General features: G+C 32.9%; 2 protein-coding genes across 2 annotated transcripts; both read left to right on the plus strand.

Moving 5' to 3' along the window:
- The first annotated feature begins 825 nt into the window (after nucleotides 1-825).
- Nucleotides 826-2,962, plus strand: LOC100175613 (galactosylgalactosylxylosylprotein 3-beta-glucuronosyltransferase 1-like). The gene has a single exon (XM_002120344.4). It carries the CDS (start codon nucleotides 1,352-1,354, stop codon nucleotides 2,198-2,200), a length of 849 nt encoding a protein of 282 aa, XP_002120380.2. The 5' UTR covers nucleotides 826-1,351; the 3' UTR covers nucleotides 2,201-2,962.
- A 2,034-nt stretch (nucleotides 2,963-4,996) lies between these two features.
- On the plus strand, nucleotides 4,997-17,943 carry LOC100177210 (erythroid differentiation-related factor 1). The gene is made up of 25 exons (XM_002119677.3): nucleotides 4,997-5,358; nucleotides 5,709-5,967; nucleotides 6,268-6,385; nucleotides 6,875-6,998; nucleotides 7,343-7,459; nucleotides 7,782-7,890; nucleotides 8,242-8,363; nucleotides 8,814-8,975; nucleotides 9,385-9,481; nucleotides 9,829-9,978; nucleotides 10,383-10,563; nucleotides 10,831-10,875; nucleotides 11,189-11,350; nucleotides 11,643-11,786; nucleotides 12,163-12,210; nucleotides 12,360-12,545; nucleotides 12,920-13,213; nucleotides 13,745-13,851; nucleotides 14,159-14,287; nucleotides 14,559-14,741; nucleotides 15,046-15,186; nucleotides 15,496-15,649; nucleotides 15,851-15,957; nucleotides 16,835-17,028; nucleotides 17,420-17,943. The coding sequence occupies exons 1-25, from the start codon at nucleotides 5,306-5,308 to the stop codon at nucleotides 17,610-17,612; spliced, it is 3,579 nt and encodes a 1,192-aa protein (XP_002119713.1). The 5' UTR covers nucleotides 4,997-5,305; the 3' UTR covers nucleotides 17,613-17,943.
- The last annotated feature ends 609 nt before the right edge of the window (nucleotides 17,944-18,552 follow it).

Genomic DNA, 18,552 nt, shown 5'->3' on the forward strand with positions numbered 1-18,552 from the left:
CAGAGAAAATTATGTTCCTTACGCCTCCCTGATACCCGCTGTATATATATTTTTGAAAAAAACTCGGGCGTTTGGGTCAAAAATTAACCTTGAAAATCTTTTATTCCATTTAATAAGTTTTTATTCTAACGAAACAACCGCAAATACCACGAACACAACAGACCTACAACTGCTTTGATCTTATAAACTGCTTTTTCATTCATGAAACCGTGACGAAACAATGCATTATAATGGGCATTGTTCGCGTCAAAAGGCCACTATTTTTGAGAAGTTTATGTGTATTCCTATGCCGTGTATTGAGTAGGCCATGGCTATATTCGGCGTTACAGCGATTACCATTTCTTGCTTCTTGCAACTCTGCGGTTTAATCGCAGAAGAAGGTAAACCTTAAGGTATATCAGTACACATTCGTTGTGCTGCTGGTGGCGCTGTTTTAAACTGATTTGCGAATTATACTTGCGCTGCTGCTTTATGAGTTTACAGATCATAACCTATACTGTCACTTGGTAGTTTTTAATTAGTATTTTAATGTCCTATTCATAAGTTTTTAAATGTCAAATGAATACTTATAAATTCTTTACTACACAACTTTCTTTAACCAACGTGGCCGGGATTCGAACCTATCGACCTCAAAAGAACAAGTGAATTATATCTTACCTGAACTTTTCCATTGCTACATATATAGGTTTGACTTATGCGGTACAGATTTGTTGGTGTTAGGGTAATAGGCCAGAAACTGAACTTACAAAGCCAAGTACATTTATTAGAGATGTTGACTTACTGTATTGACATACGTGTTACGTGTTAATAAACTAGGCGTGGTTTGTTAGTTCCTTCTTGCTGTGACGTCTTTCCTCTAGCGCAAATTTAACATATCACATGCACTTTATACGTGAAGCCAGGCCTAGACATGGCCTAGCCCTAGAGCATATCCTATACCAGTAGTTGTTGTGTTGTGCCTCGCACAAACCGCAACCGGTACAGCAGAGAGAATTGTTTGAAACTCGTAAGCCAAAGTTTTATTGTTTCGAAACAACTCAAAAGTGGCAGCTGGTTTCTCAGATTTGAAACAAGATCCACATTGCAGGAAACAAGTTGTCTGGATTGAAGGTAATATGCCTAAAGCTTAAACAACCCGTTGTGTGTGTATTAATTAGTCAAATCAGTCAGTTTAACCTTATAGGTTCAGAAGAGAAAAATAATTATAGTTGGCAGCCATCAGCAGTGCATCAAACTTGGTGTATATTAGTATCAGTACAAACTTAATATTAAAAGAAAATTTGGACCTGTATAAGTCTGTTAATTACTTCAACAGTATCCTGTGACTTTTGTTTTGGATCTACAGAATAGCATGCAGTACCATAAAGTTAAACGCTGGTTTCTTGCTATTGCACTTATTGTATTTGGATTGTTTTTATGTCAAACATTTTTCACACTGTACCATTTTTACACCACAAAGCCACAGAAAGCAAAAGCTTATTGTAATACCAAGCCTCCATTTCAAGTTGAAACCATTAAAGAAGATATGCCAATAATTTATGGATTGACTTCCACATACAAAAGATATCTGCAGCTACCAGAACTCACTCGTTTATCACAGACTCTTCTCCATATACCAAAGTTTCACTGGATACTGACAGAGGATTCATACCAGAAAACTAAAACAGTAACAAAGTTTCTGCAGAAATCAGGACTTAATTACACGCACCTAAACACAAAGAACAATATTCCACCAACGAAGTTCATAAAAGACTATAATACCAGAAGAATGGGACTGAATTGGATCCGTGAAAACGTACCACCGACCAAAGATGCTATCGTGTATTTTATTGATGATGACAACACGTACTCGTTGAAACTTTTCGATGAAATTCGTGCAACAAAGCGCGCTGCTGTGTGGCAGGTGGGTTTAGTTGGTGGCATACTCAATGAAGGCCCAGTAAGATGTGAAAACGGGATGGCTTTGGAATGGAAGGCCTATTGGTGGCCTGACAGATTAATCCCAATTGACATGGCTGGCTTTGCACTTCATGTCAAATTACTCTTCGAGAGACCGGAAGCAGAATTTCGTGATCTGCCAGATATGGAATCTGACTTTTTAAGCTCACTTTGTGTGACGCGTGACAATATTGAAGCCAATAACTGCAATGATGTCTTAGTGTGGCACACTCAAACGAAAACACCAGAAGTCGAAGAGTAAAGAATGAATGAATGTAACTTACTCTATCCTCGCGTGGCCGAAAAACGACAGTCGTTATAACAAGGGTGTTCATACACCTCGTGCCAGCTTACGACCATGTATAGTAGGGTGGGGGAAGGTGGGACACATTTTAACTCTAATTTCTCGTGCAATGTGGTAGTACACAAGGAACTTTCAAAGAATTATAGAACTATATGCTCAAGACTCCACTAGACCATTGTTAACTGTTTAAAACACGATCAGGATATTCGGATAATATGCGCCGAAGGTGTCCCATCTTCCCCAATCCCACTATATGTTACTTTGTGGGTTAATGCCATCTATGGCGTCGCGCAGTGGCTAAGAGCGCTCTCATTACACCAGCGGTAATGGGATATGACATAGGCGCCGAGTACGCGTAGGCGCGGAGGCCTCACGACTCCCATAGACCGTTGTTAATTGTTTAAAACACAAAACACGGTCAGGATATTTGGATATCATGTGCTAAAGGTATCCCGTCTTCCCACAACCTATATAAAATATTTATCTCCCAAATTACATATGAAATGATATAACGAGTAAGGGGCACACTATAGGTTTATTTAAAACAACTGCTTTATAGCTGTCGGTGCTCATATTAATGTGCATGTTATTGCGCAATAACAGAACTGTGATAATTATAAACGTTTAAATATACGAAAAGACCTACATTTTCTAAAAAAATATGTATATGTAAATGAAGATGTACGTGTATTGCTTAATATTCAACCTTTTTCTCGACACGAGATGATGCAATGTTTACTTTCGAGTATCCCAAGAGGCAAGGCAACTTTTGTGTACCCAGACTGTGACGTCACGCGTGTGCTCTCTGGCTCCCTCTGGTGGCTCGTCAAAATGGTTTTGTTGGTCTGGAAAGAATCCTCTGTCGTAGCCTATTTGTTTTGTGATCCTAAAGGATCGACGTTACGTCCTGACAGTTTAATAATACTATGGCCCTGACATATAGCGAGACATCACCCGGGTTTCTGTGAAGTTTCTGTGACTTTAATTGTCTAAAGTCACTTATAAGTTGACTATAGGCTACAGCAGACTGCACCATTGTAAAATAATCTGGAAAACGACTTCAATTTGAACAAGTATTTCCAAGTATACAACTGTTAGATCATGCCATCTCGGCCATGTTCCGTGACCTCTCATCCATCATACTTTTGTGTAGTCTTTTTTAATTTATTTTTCATGTATTTTTTATGAGTTTTTATAACTTTTTATGTTTCTATGTCGTCTGTGTCGCTTTCGTGCACAGAAATAAAAAAGAATAGAACGCGCATCTCCAATGTCGGTAAAGGAGAGAACATGATACACTCTCTCTTTTTCACGACCCGTTCCCGTTTACTATAGTAGTCAATGGAAGCCAGGGCGTTTTATGTAGTTTATCTTCGTTTATTGACTTAATTTTATAGGGAAAAATAACTATTTCCAAACATATATATATTTCTAACAAACCGTTTGTTTGAACGTTTTTAATTAAATTTATAAAATAGTTAACTTATCTTAATTCTCAATTCTAGCATTTTTCTTTATTCTCTTGATTGAAATCAAATCATAATATATATTTATAATTTTTAGACTGAACTTTCAGATTTAAAACCGCACGATGGGCGATTAATTAACGATTACTTTCCTCATGCACTATACATAGCGGAAACACTGTCTGGCAGTTTGGCGGGAAACGACGGCGCGTGTTGTATCCACACAACGATTCACGACTGAATCAAACTATTAGCATTTAAGTGGGGACGCATTAAATGCACTACTCTTATACCGTATTATCATTAATCGTAATTGAAACATTATTTTTAATTCAACATCATATGATTAATATTAACTTCTAACATTACCTAATTACTGGGTGATTACGGTTTGTCAAAATTCATGAAAACAAACGTTTTTAAGCGACGACAACGTTAACTAGTGTACGTTTACAATAAACACATGATACAGGAGTTGTACAAACCGTATTTACACATATTCTTTACCAATCACTCAATCCTCATACGTCATAAGTTTCATTAGTTGTAATACATGTATAAATACATTCTGCCTACTGCTCCACAATCACCAATGGCGACTAGAACCCGTTTTGTTGGTTACTTCAGATTTGTTTTTGAGCCTCGAGCCCAGTCGACCGTTGTAGTAAAAGGATTAATTAATATAGCAGGGTGGAGGTGAATGGGACACCTTTTCATTTTGTTTTCTCTTTTCATTTGGTAGTAAACAAGAACATTTAATGAATTATAAAACCGTATCTTCACGACTACCACAGACCGTTGTTAATTGTTTAAAACACGATCAGGCTATTTGGATATTTTGCGTTAAAGGTGTACCATCTTCCCCGACTCTACTGTCTTATGCCAATTAGTTTAAAATGTGCTTATTTATTAGATCTGTGATCTCTTGTTTGTTTATCTTTTAACTTCTATTTTTAGTAAAGAATCAAACAGGCACAGAGGAGACAAGACTTGGGACATTTCCTTGCAGCAGGGAAATTTTGTAATGACATGGGTGGAAAAGTTTAAACAGGTAATATACAACCACAGTTAGTTAGCGTACTATGGTGCAACATGTGCAGCATTTGTGCATTGTATAGGAATACTGAACAAGTGAGCGAGCTCTAATGAAATGGCAGTGCGCGTATAGGAATTTATTAGAACAGTTATACCGTAATCGGGTATTAAGTACATCTAATACAGTTGAAGTTAAACAGCTAAAGAGTTGAAAGTAAGACTTTTTGCATTTCAACTTTGAATTTGAAAGTAAGACTTTTTGCATCTCAACTCAACGTTTGTTAGACAGCTGCTATTCACATCTTGGGGAAATCCCCTTTCGAAACAGTTCTGGAGTTTTCTTGAATCTTGAGTATTCGAATGAATGTTTTTTGGCATAAGACATGCAGTAACGGTTGTAAAACTTTCAATTTTGGGGCAAAAAGTGTGTATTCATAGTTGGAATATTTTTTAAATAGTTTGTAAAAGAAGTAAAATAGTTTATTGGTGAACGAAAAACAGGATCCCGACATCTTGTTATGCAAGATTCTCGATCTTTTTAACTAAATATACACAAAACACAATGGCCAGTGGTACAGACAGCAGCCAACCAAAAACTGTGGAGACGGAAGTTAGGTAAGATATAAATAATGCTTAATGCTGTAAACTGTATAAGGGGTTACATTTTGTGGTGCTATTTGCTAACCAGTAACCACTAACCAACCCCTAACTACTAACTCCTATAACTAAACTACTAACCGTAACCATCAACCACCAACTTCTAACACTTTTCGCCAGCCTATTCTGCTATGTACCAGAGAATTCTTCACTAGTGCCTATTTTGTTGTATCTATACATTATATCGTGTGTTAATAATTATTAAGTGTTATGTTTAATTATCATATAGGTAGAGATAAAAATAATATTTACTGAAGTATGAAACAACAGTAATACTGTTACTTATGCTCTCTAATATGTTTCAACAGATCAAGAGCAGTGGTAACATACTCTGCAGCCAAATTCCCAGCGTTTTACAACCAGCTTGCCCCACTTACAAATCTAAACCTTGCGCCCTCAAATTGGCTTCGTAGAGCACAAGGTCTCCGTCCCAGCCACCTTATATCAGGTAGCAGACCATGCTACAGTGATCCTGGCCGCAGGGACATGCCCTTGTTCACAAGCTTCAGTATGGCAGATAAACACTTGGATATTATTGGAAAAATAGATGTGGTGTCAGATGCTGAAGTAAGAGGATTCAATTTTTTTATTATATATATATATATATAAAATTATTTTTGATCCTAGTTTGACATACTTTTTAATAAATTATGTTTGTGCAATACCTTGGATTAAAAAAGGCACAAATGTTTTGGGATTTCCTAAAAATCAGTTCAGTATTTGCCAATACAAAAGAAAATCTGCTAATAGGTTGTGTTTAAAACTGGCTAATCAGGCCTAAGCCTAGTCAAATAGTGTGCAAAATACTGTGGCTTATTCATTTACTACTAGACACAGCAATAACCATAAACGCACATTTTTACCCAGAATATCAAAAAGCTCTTAAAGATGCCATTCAGCAAAGCACAAATAAGCATGGCTGTGCATAGAGTTGGGAAGACGTTACTCCTTGAACAATTTGACTTTGCTTCTAGACGACCAAGTGGTAAATTAATAAAACCTATATTTACCATGTGTCGTATACTTATACCATTCCTCACTATATATATTTTATATGTACTATGTGCTATGTCTACCTAGCTCATACAGTATTAAAGTATTTTAAATAAGGTTGTATGCATATTAATGTGTTATGCCATCATTTTATGCAAGTCACTTTTTCACATACTAACATATGAGATATGATATAGGTGCCTACTGTAGACACTTAGACATAAACGTTATTTTGGCAGAAACTAGATGAGAACCAGAAGTCACATTTCTATATGTTAGTATGTACATTCATTAAGTACATATTAACATATGATATAGGTAAACGTTTTTTGATGAAAACAGAACCAGAAAGTTTTTTTGGCAGAAACAGAATCAAAAATCACTTTTTTATATGTTACTGTTAGTATGTACATTCATTAAGTACATACTAACATAAAAGTATCAACTGTAGACACATAAACACAAACTTATTTTTCGGCAGAAACAGAACCAGGTTGGTTTGGAAACATTCAACAACAGCTAAGTAACATACCAAGCTTACCTAAGAAGAAGCTTCCATCTGCACAACATGAAAGGCTTATGTTGTCCAAGTTCTTGTACTACAGGTATGGTTGCATAATGTATAAGTAGCCCTTTGTACAAATAGGCTACACAGTCAACTTTTATCATGCATGTTACAGTCCTAATTTTTACACATGCACAAGCAGCAATAAACGAAACATGCATAAAACAAAGTTACAAACTATAATAAAACTGTCTTAATTCAGATGTTTTGAGATTATGGAGTCCTTATTAGTTGTTTTTTTAGCATGAAAAAGCCATATTACCACATACAGTGGTTCAGTGGTACATTGTAAATATTAGGTTCAAATTGATAAAATGTAATAGGGCAGTTTTTTAAAACACGTAAATATAAAGACAGCATTGTATTTATAAATTTACATTTCAGCATACATGCAAATGAACAAGGTACTGCTACAGAAAGACCACCATCTCCACCAAGCAGTGAAACACACAGTGTACCTGATGATATTGATGTAATGAGGAGAATAGAAGAAGTAGTAAGGTGATTCTAAAAGTAGAAATACACTGGTTTAATTACAAGTACTGCAGAACTGAGTGTTTTTGCTAACTTTTTTTCTATATGAAAAGGTCTGTACTGTGTTATGCAGAAAATAGAATCTACAATTCATTTTAATCAAGCATACAGACATTTAAAAAAATTGTTTGCATTTACTAAGTTTTAAACTTGTACCATCTGTTTATTGCTAACGTCCTATGCTAAAATATAATTGTCAATGTCTCCAAAAAGTCATGTTTTATGTTTTTCAATTCATTATTCCCCATTACTTTCAACTACTGCAATATTTATCATTTATCTCCCACAGGATAACACCTGATGCAACAGATTCAACAGACAACAGTTTAAATGCAGTAGTTCCTTCAGAGCTAAGGTGGAAATTTTGGACCCCGGGATCTGGTAGTTTCAAACAGCAAGTCAGTAGACTACTTTGTTCAAATTATGCTGATATAAATTAGATAATTCCAAACGAGCACTTTTGACATATTATTTTGTGTTTACCATGCATAAAGAGGCATATGAGTTTTTTTGGGATTTTTGTTTATCATACATTTAGGCATATGGAAATTTATATCATAAAATTGCAAAATACAATTAAGCGACTCAGTTGTTTTTATTGCTTACCAGTTGCTAAAATTACAGTTTTATTGGTTATTTTATATTTATTACCCTTACCCTATGTAAGTATGGGGATTTTTGTTTATCATACATTTAGGCATATGGAATTTTATATCATAAATATTTTATAAAAACCAGTTGATTTGTAGGATATAAGTGACACATTTGAGCGAACTATTTGTTGGTCATTTGAAGATCTACAGATGTTACTAGGTACTAACATGCCCATTTTTGGTGGAGGTGAATACCCAGCAGTCAGTCTTAGATTAAGGTAACATGATACTGTTTACTGGTTTGTTTTGAACATTAGCTCAGGGATTTAAATTTAAGTCTTTTTTTTATTTTGAATTGAATTGTCTGGTATTGTGGTATAATGGTTGGACATTTGTCTGTGGGGGTGCAGGTTCAAGGCTTGTTGCTGCCACCATTCTGGACTTTGTGTTTTATTTTGTTATAACTACTTTCCTTTCCTCTCCACATATAAATTGAGTTCATTCATTAAAAATCAAAAATCATTTTAAACTAATAAGTAACTGTATTTTGAAAAAGGTAAACAAGGTAAAAATAAACGTTTTTAACCATTTTTTGCTGGAAAAGATTTAAATAAAGCCCTTAAAACCCATTTAATTTCATAAATAATGTAACCTGCTTCGTTCAGGTAAAAAAATACGATACCTAGTCCTAAACTCTAGTGTAATTTAATATAATATTTTCTATACAGAGATTCAAGCAAACCAATAAACGTACTCACTGGAATTGACTACTGGCTCGATAACTTAATTTGTAATGTACCGGAGGTGGTTATGTGTTTCCATGTCAATGGGATTGTGAAGAATTATGAAGTTATAAGAACTGAAGATATTCCAACTCTAGAAGGGTCCAGGTTTATGTCAAAAATATTAAAATTCTCTTTTAAAAATAAATTTTCGCTTACTTTTTTGTGTCCAAACATTTTTTTTTTCACTTTAAAGGGGTAAACAAAGTTTTTTTTTCACTTTTAAACGAGTAGACAAACTCTTACCTCAAAGGGTAGACACTAGATTATTTTTTTGATTAGGTAAGTGTGCTATGCAAGACACTAAGACACAGTGAAAACATAACAGTAACAGAAATATGGATTGATTTTGTAATATTATCTGGTGTACTGGTTTGGCAGAAAGAGGAATTTTATTTTTGTATAAAATTTCTATAATCTATATATATTTAAATAAAACTTTAATATAATCTTTCTATACATGGTAATTATAAATAGAAATTTATTCAATATTCAGCTTTATTAATTTTCTTTATAGATTTCGTCCCAAAGTGATTAAGGACATCGCCCAAAACATTTTATCATTTCTGAAATCAAACTGTACAAAAGAAGGTCATACATACTGGCTGTTTAAAGTGAGTTCATTTTCCACGATATCTTGCGTGAATGTACATATAATATTTATATGATAACAGCATATGCTTGAGCTTAACTGATTTAGGCAAATAATATCTAGCTCTTGATCGCACCTATAGAAGTAATAAATTAAACCAAGTGCACTAACAATCTAGAAACGACCTTAAAAAGAGTTTTTCCAACCTAACAGAAAATATAACAATATTTTCATATTTTTTTTTACTTTTAAAAATTTTAATTTCATATTTCAAAATTTTGATGTACTTAAAAATGTAGGCATTAAGCAAGAATAAAAGGAATGAAAAAAATTAAGATTTAACAAAAAATCTATTTTTTTGCTTTTTAGGGAAGCAATGAAGACGACGTGGTGAAACTTTATGATCTCACAATGCTGTGTGATCAGAAGAAGAACAGAGGAGATGAAAACTCACACAATCCATTTACTTTGTCTGTGGCTACATTACTTTATAAGATGGCCGTTAATTTAATGCAACAGGTAGGAATATATTTTGTTTTATCTTTGCAAAATATAAAGTGCTAAAGTAAAGCAGTAATAATTGTATTTTATATTATTATTATAGCAGAGTAATCTATTTTTTGGGAATGCGGTATTCCAAAAACTACTGGTGTAATACGCTCCTACAGCTTGCCTTGCTGTAGGACCTTAGGCTTACAGAATAGAATATAGTTTCACGATTTTTAATTTTGTTAGGGTCTTAGCACACATAATTTTAAAATTTTACAATTTTTTCTGCTGAAAGTGCTTGAAAACTTATACCTAATCATTAAAATTTCACAGCATATAGTTCCTTTTCACAGTATATAATTTAAAAAAATGGTTTATATTAAAAAATCTAGATTTTACATTAATTTTGACTTAAATGAATTTTTATATCACAGGCTTCAGTTGCTTGTAGCAGCAAAGCAACCATCAAAGAATTGTTAAAAAATTGCATCAATCTTCTGGAGAAAAACTCCTCTCTTGACCCAGTGATGTTAATGGGAGCCTTATGTATGTTGTCTACATTATGTTTACCAGATTCTCCAAGTGAAAAACCACCTGTTGACCTCAATAAAAAAGGTATGACTTTAAATGACTTTTTTATTTTTTGGATTGCACTGTGGGGTAAGATGGTTAGCAATAGCAATATATATTTCAAATGTTTTTATTTTTTTTGGCAATTAAAAATGCTTTTATAGAGTTGTGAGAATACGGTTATATAATTCTGTCAATATTCCTCTTTACCCCCAAATTTGACGATGAAAGATGAATATAATCTTGAATCATCTTACCTTTACCTACTATATAAAACCTGTTCAAGTGTTCACTTTAAATTTTTTTTTTTAGATCGGCAAAAATCAAATTTATCCCTCAAGTCCCACACGGTTGAAAGTGAGTCGCATAAACATCTTGATATTCTGTAGCTAGGCTATACAGTGATATTTGTTACTTACTTATTCTAAGAGATTTTTTATTGTGTATTTTTAAAAAATTTTCTGTTTTTTTTACGTATTTGCATGAAATTAAATTTAAAATATTAAAAATATATATTTAGGTAAGCGTTCGTTTTATGGAAATTCAAAACAAAAACATTCTTATCTTCTTAAATTGCTTCACACCCCAATTAAGCTACACATTTTAACCATTACCCTTAGAAACTTTCTTTATAAAAAAAAGGGATATTATAACATAAAAAAATCTACAGAACCAAATATGGAAGTAGCTGTAATACCATCAGTAACTGAGTTGTCGATACCCGAGAAATATCGAATAAAGTTAATTTCCGAGTCGAATCAGGTCGAAACAGATGGTTGCCATTCGGCACTTACTCATATAATACAAGCCCTTAATGTGAGAACTGATGAAGGTAATGTACATTACGTGATAATACAATACAGACGTTATTATTAATAGTGTGGCATATTTTTATAATATTGTTTTTTTTATAATTGTGTTTGTCAATTTTATATTTTTTAATTCTGATTTTTATTTTTCTAGTACAAAAGGGTAAATAAACCTATCTTAAAAGCTAAAATGCCTTGGAAATAATAAAAAGAAGTAAAAGAATGATAAAATAGTACAAACGTAGTAAAAACAATACAATTTTACCATCGTAAAATACGAAAACATGGTAAATAAAAAAATCTTACCAATAACAGATAATGATCCTGAATTGTTGGAAGTTCGAATCCAGCTTTACCGGAATATTTCACTTGCTTATTATTCCCTTGCTGAGCACGAATCGAAACAGGAAAACTATGGTTTATCGCTTCAGTTTTTGCGCATTGCACTGCAGAGTTATGGTAAGAGTGATATTGCAAAAGTTTAGATCAATTTTACGCACACATGAGCCTCTGCCATGTTTTTTTTCTTGGCTTCTATTTTTTATGCTTTAATTTACCATATAGTAGGAAGGGTGAAGATGAGTCACCTTTTCATTCTAATTTCTCATCCAATTTGGTAGTAAACAAATAACATTTAAAGAATTATAAAACGGTATCCTTACGACTCCCATAGACCATTGTTAATTGTTTAAAACGCAATCATGATATTTGGATATTATATGCTAAAGGTGTCCCATCTTCCCCCACCCTATACCATATTATAACTGCTTGCATAAAACAAGATTAAACCGCTGAAATAACACTGTTAATTTTTATTTTGAAATATTCTTTTCAGAATTCCTTGAATACTTGATGACCATCAGTGTAAAGCAAGCAAAACAAGGTAAGGTTACATAATTCATTTCTTGAATTTCCAAAAAGTAAATAAAAATGGTCAAAATCTTTTCTGCTCTGCCATAAGGAAATGTTCTTTAGTGTATCTCACTATAAAACCTTATCATTATTTTCTTCACTTCTTTAACATCTTCCCAGGATTGATCACTCCTCCGGACTTCCATCTCCTACTTCCTCGTCTTCTCACACTCTGTGGTGACATCCAGTGGAACAGATCTCAGAGCAAGAGCGAAGATGAGAGGAGAATCTTCTGCGAGCAATTCTTCTCCGTATCGGACACAGAGATCGCTGTCTGCGATGCAATGAATAAATTCACGGTTATATGTAAGTGCTCATGCATATGTCTAATCACTCATGCATATCTATAAGCAGTGGCGCAGCAAGCTGGGGCTTTTAGGGGTTGTGTTGTGACCTCTTCCTTTCTTTAAGAAAATACAAAAATTTATAACAAAAACTTAAAAAATAAAACTTTTTTGTTTGTAAAATGTTGTAAGCATTCATGCATATCTAAGCAGCCATCCAAAATTGTTCTCATAGCCCAATGTAAAAAATGTTTTCTTCTCTTTTCCTTATAAATATTGCAAAAAAGGAAGGCAAGCTTATTTTTTACCAGAACAAAAAAAAATTAAAAGAAAAAAAAGATAATTTTTGTACCAGATCTATTTTTTTCTTAATCTTATCTTAAACTTTTCACGCAGCTGGTCAGGAGTATGTTTGGTTGACTGATTTACAAAGCGAAGTTGGTGAAGGTTACAAAACAACTCGGCAATGTTATCAGTCAGCTCTTGAAAAACTTCCCAACAAACGAAAAGATAAAAAGTCCTCCTCATCTAAGATGAAGGCAGAAGATCGTGGGAAGAGCCGATCCCGGACATCCGAGGATGAAGGGATGGTCTTCATGATAAAGAGGAAACTCGGACACGTAGCAAACGAGCAAGGCGCGCTTGGGATTGGAGAGGCAGTTACTTTGTTGAATGTTACTTCTTATAAAGGTGGTTTTATATATATACTTTATTTTACTGAGAATTAGGTGTTTAGTATAATAGGGTGGGTTAAGATGGGACACCTTTAGAACATAATATCTAAATATCCTGATTGCGTTTTAAACAATTAAGAACGGTCTATGTGAGTCGTGGGATACAGTTTTATAGTTCGTTGAATGTTCTTTGTTTACTACTAAATTGGACGAGAAACTAGAGTTAAAGGTGTCCCGTCTTCCCCCACCCTACTATACGTTTATTTACTGTGGCTATATTTTGTATATGTATTGCTTGCTATATTGTAGAGTTTAAGTGTTTTGTAGTTTACTGCTGTATTTATTTTATGTTTTTTCCATTTAAAAAATGATTTGTCATCAATTGTTGTAACTTTTGTGTTGTGTATCTAATGAGTTAGTGGGTCAACCCTGGCCTTGATCCCAGGTCCCCTGACGTGCTGGTCATTAGCACCTCACCCATATAGAAACTTATGTATTCATAATTATAAGAGTTTTGTATTATTAAATATGCATTAATTTACTGCAGACAAGGATAAGCACAACAACCAGCAGAAGGAAGTATGGAAAATGACTTATTCTCATCTAGAACTTGCATTAAATTGTTTCACAGTAGTTAATGATGCAATTAATCAGGTATTTAGATAAGTTTTGCTGCAAACTTTAACAAAATTATATAAATTCTAGTAATTCTTGTTTTTCAACTTTGTGTTTCTACACTATTATTACAAAACTATTTTTTACTTATACTCATAATAACAGTTAGCAGAAGTTTTTTGCTTAAAAAGGAAAAATATTAGTAATTATAGAAAAATTTATACTTACAAAATGAAGTATTGTCAGTAATTTTAGTACAGCTTTTTTATTATTTTAAACTTACAGCTCAACTTTAGACAATAACCATTCCAAATAAAAATATCTTGTTTTTTTAAAAACATTACAGGCATTGGTGTTATCCAACCTTGGTAAGTTAATGAGAATTTGCGCTCAATCCATTGCACAAGATCAACAAGATAACTTTACTATGGATGAAGAGACTTTACATAACCGTGCAATTGACTATTACCTCAAGGTTTTTGGAAAAACTTTTTTAATAATTTTTTATTGTATAAAATATTTTTACCTTACTGCAAAGTATTTTTTTTTTGTAAAAAAAACAATTTTCAGAAAAGGAAAAGGTAAATTGCAATTTTCGTGAATCATTTTTTTATTTATTTATTACAAAGATAACATTTTTAAATGAAATAATTAAATTATGAAATGTGTATTTTTGAACAGTATGTCACTCTACAATAATAAATAAAAAAATAAAACCCAAACTAAAATTTCGACTTTATTTTCAGGCATTGACTCACCATAATAGCAATCATGACCGACGCAATGACACTGACACTTCAAAATCATTATCACTTAATATACATAATAACTTATCATGGGAAGTATGTGGTGCTTACTTTACCATGGCACAACGTGTACAAGACCATTCACCATTGCACTTAAAGTCAAGAGAACAAATTGAGCAACAGGTTTTAAATTTTTTTATTTTTGTTTTTGGATAATTTTTAGGGTTTTTGTATATATGAGCTTCAAATGCTTATTGTCAAATAGTAAATTAGAAATTTTTGTATTTTTAGAATAAATTTGCTCTGTTTTATATGGAGGTCATACAGTAAGTTCTGTCAGAGGGCTATTTTAAAACTGTCTAATACCCATTTAAACAATAAAAATTGAATACAACACTATAAATAGTGCTAAAAATAATGAATAAAAATTAGTAAAAAACATGTGAATGGCAAAAAATATATTTTTTAAAGTTTTTTTCACTTTCAGACATCAGACTTACTCCACAAATCATTGAAACATTGCAATAATATTCTAAAATCAAACGATAAAAAGTCACAAGCGATCATGAGGTGTGCGAAGATACATCACCGGCTAGCATCCTTGCACCATAACTCGTTTCGAAACGTGGTAACAAATATATATATATATATGTATATATGATTTTCATCACTACTGTTTTTTTTAAAATATATGTGTGCAGAAATTAGGTTTAATTTGATAAAAAAAATTACAGGCTCTTTACTCTTTTATATAATCTATACTGTTTTTTCACCCTTTTATAGGATTTCTGTGTGTTTTTTACTGTTATGTAAGATCTTTTTTTATATTTAATATAAATAATCTCTATACCCAAATAGGGATGGTACTGCTAAAAGCAGTACATGCTTAAAATGTCTAAAAAATTCTGTTTTTTTTTTATTTCTTTGTTTTTTTCAGACCGAATCCACAAAACGACGACACTGCAAAACGCTCGCTGACTCCCATTATGACAAAGCAATTTTGTTTTTCCATCAACTACCAGATGAAAGTTCGACGGATTATTTTCGTATTTTGCTCGAAAAACTAGCGCTACATGAAAACTGTATTGAAAGTAAGTTTAGAATAAAATTTTTTACAGTTTATTACTTTTTATTTGCTCTTTTATCTTTAGTCTTGTTTAATTCTTAAGTTTTAATTTTTTTCTTATTTTTTGTTTATTTGTTTTATTTTTAAATTTTAAATATTTCCGTAAACTTTGTTTTTGGGTTGTTTTTTTTTTTAGTAAAACAAACTAATATTTTTTTCTACCCAGCTCATAGCACGACTAACCCAACAACCAAAGTAAAGCAAATCTTGGAAACATTAGGTCTTTCCATGCCTTGTATGCGCCCACTGTCATTACTCCACGAGTTACTACAGGTAAAACATTTCTTGTGACAAACATGATTTAATAGATTTAGTGGAGTGGGGGAAGATGGGACAACGTATCATTCTATTTTCCCATAGACCGCATTTAAAACACAATCAGGATATTTAGATATTCTGTGCTAAAGGTGTCCCATCTTACCCCACCGTACTATACATTATATATATATATGATTTTATTCTAAAATGAGATTAATAAACAAAAACAAATGCAGATTATACTGTACATGCAAAAACATGATAATTGTTAAACAGTCTTGACGGCCCTGTATTTAAATCTTGTTATATTTTGTTTAGCTTCATTTGTTGTGTTGTATGCGAACTGGATATATATAGTCAAAGTTGACCTATCACATATTTTATCCCAGTTCTACTTGAAAGAAATACATGTTCTTATTAATCAGTGTCATATAGTCTCACTTATTTATCCTCATTTGGTGGGCATAGACAGTAGTTATATCATGGTTGTTTAGTTATACCGTTTCATACACCTTGTGCCAGTTTGCGACTTACCAAATATAACTTTGTTGGGTATTGTTTTTTTGGCTGACAATTTCGACAACCCATAAAGTCCCATTGCATTGGAGCAATTGTTGTTAAGTGTCTTGCCCATAATGGCATCAAGCATCAAATCCTGTAGCTAGAATTCCCTGCTATGACTCTATACAACACTCAGCCATTTCGACAACTCATGAAGGACCACTGGGTTGGGGGAATTACTGTTAAGGTCTTGCACAAGGACACATACACCCATAATGGCATTAAGCATCAAATCCTGTATTCCTAAGTTACAATTCTTTAACCACTCTGCTATGATCCTGTACAATAATTATTTACATGTATAAACCACTACAACAACTTTTCTTTGCAGGACTTTATTCGCCATAACTCTGACTCTTCATCTCCAGTTGATTTACCAGATACACGAACTACAGATTTACAAATAACCTCATCAAGTATAGATGAATGGACTTCTCTATCTAACGTACTTTCCACTGTGTTACAATCGCTGCTACTCATGTTGGTAAAATGTTCAGGTACAACAAGAACGACAGCTAAGAAAAGGTGAGATTTTTAATGAGTGGCGTATTTGTCCTTTTTGTTGGGATAGCAACAGTCATTAAAATATGAGTGTTCTGTTTTTTTTAAATTTAGGGAACACACCAGTGACCCATGTTAAAATGAAAGCACTCGTAATGCTGATTAGTAGGATCAGTTAACTCTGTACATTTAACCATTTTAGATTCAAGTCTTTTGGGTGTTTTACCATCCACATTTTTAATGGATGTGTTCACATTTTTTAATGTGTTTTTAATAGATAAGATTGTCAGTACAGTACTTAAAAATAAGAGTTAGGATGTACAGATATATACTACACAGATCTTTAACTAAAATTAATCCAACCTGTTTTTTGTAACCTATGTTATAATGTTATACTGATACTGTATTTTATCAGGCCTACTGCCCCAAGCACACACCCTGCACATACAAAGTATAAAGAACTATACACCAAGTCTTTACATTGCTTGACTGTTTGCAGCAAAGATATTGATAAAACCAGCAGTTTAAACAAGCACAAGTACCTTCTGGAAAGAGTAAAAGCACTTCTTGCTATTCTGAATGAGACAAAAATTATTTTTAAAAAGTGATCATGTTACTGCCGGGTTATATAACATTAATTGAAGTATTTTATAATGCAGTGTTACATTTAAGCATGGTGGTGACTTGTGTGCTTAGTGCTACTTTGAATTCAGAAACTCGTTAATGGTATGTTAAAAGTAGTCGCCATATCTGTTGTATGAGGAAAAACTTTTTCTTCAAAATGTTGCAAAAGTGTTTTAGCAATGAGATTTTTCTCAGTTTTCTCGTTTCTGACTAGCCGGCTATTTCTTGGTTGCAATAGAAAATTTGTACCGTCCTTCAAACAAAGTATTGTTTTGAATCTAGCTGTTTCAGTATGTAAACCAAAGAACATAGATATCAGCTGTGTATCTATTTACTTTAATGTAAACGGGTATTCAAAGCATTTTTGCGAATGTTAATAGCTTGCGTATATACAAAGCATAAAGCGTTTAATCATATACGAAAGTCAATTGGCAATATAATGCTTTGAATTTTAAATGTCAAGTGAACAACCGCAATGTTTAAATCAGGTAAGCAAAGCATATTTATATCCACATATTCTGGTCGAGGCTATATAAGCATAGATAATACATATACTATCTATTATATAAGTATAAAAGTCTGTAGTATAGTGCGGGATTTCAAAAGTCACCTATCCGAGGATTGTTGTTTTGAATGTTTTTGTTGGACCACTTTAAAAGTAAAAATTTCGAAACGTGACTATTTTGTGTTCGTAAAAATAAGCTGGTCGTGAGTTTCAGAAGTATTTTTTAAAATGCGTGTTTTAACTGATAAGATCAGTAAAACGTTTGTCTGCAGAAACGACTTGATTTTTTTGCTTTAGGGACCATTTTTGCACAAATATATTTGAATTTTCAGTGTGCCTATAATAAAATAGAAACCGAATACATCTGCTCTGTTGCGGCTATTTTAAACTTAACACAAGAATTTTGGGCTAATTTTTAT

The sequence above is a fragment of the Ciona intestinalis genome, chromosome 5 (assembly GCF_000224145.3).
Source record: "Ciona intestinalis chromosome 5, KH, whole genome shotgun sequence".
NCBI classification, from domain to species: domain Eukaryota; kingdom Metazoa; phylum Chordata; class Ascidiacea; order Phlebobranchia; family Cionidae; genus Ciona; species Ciona intestinalis.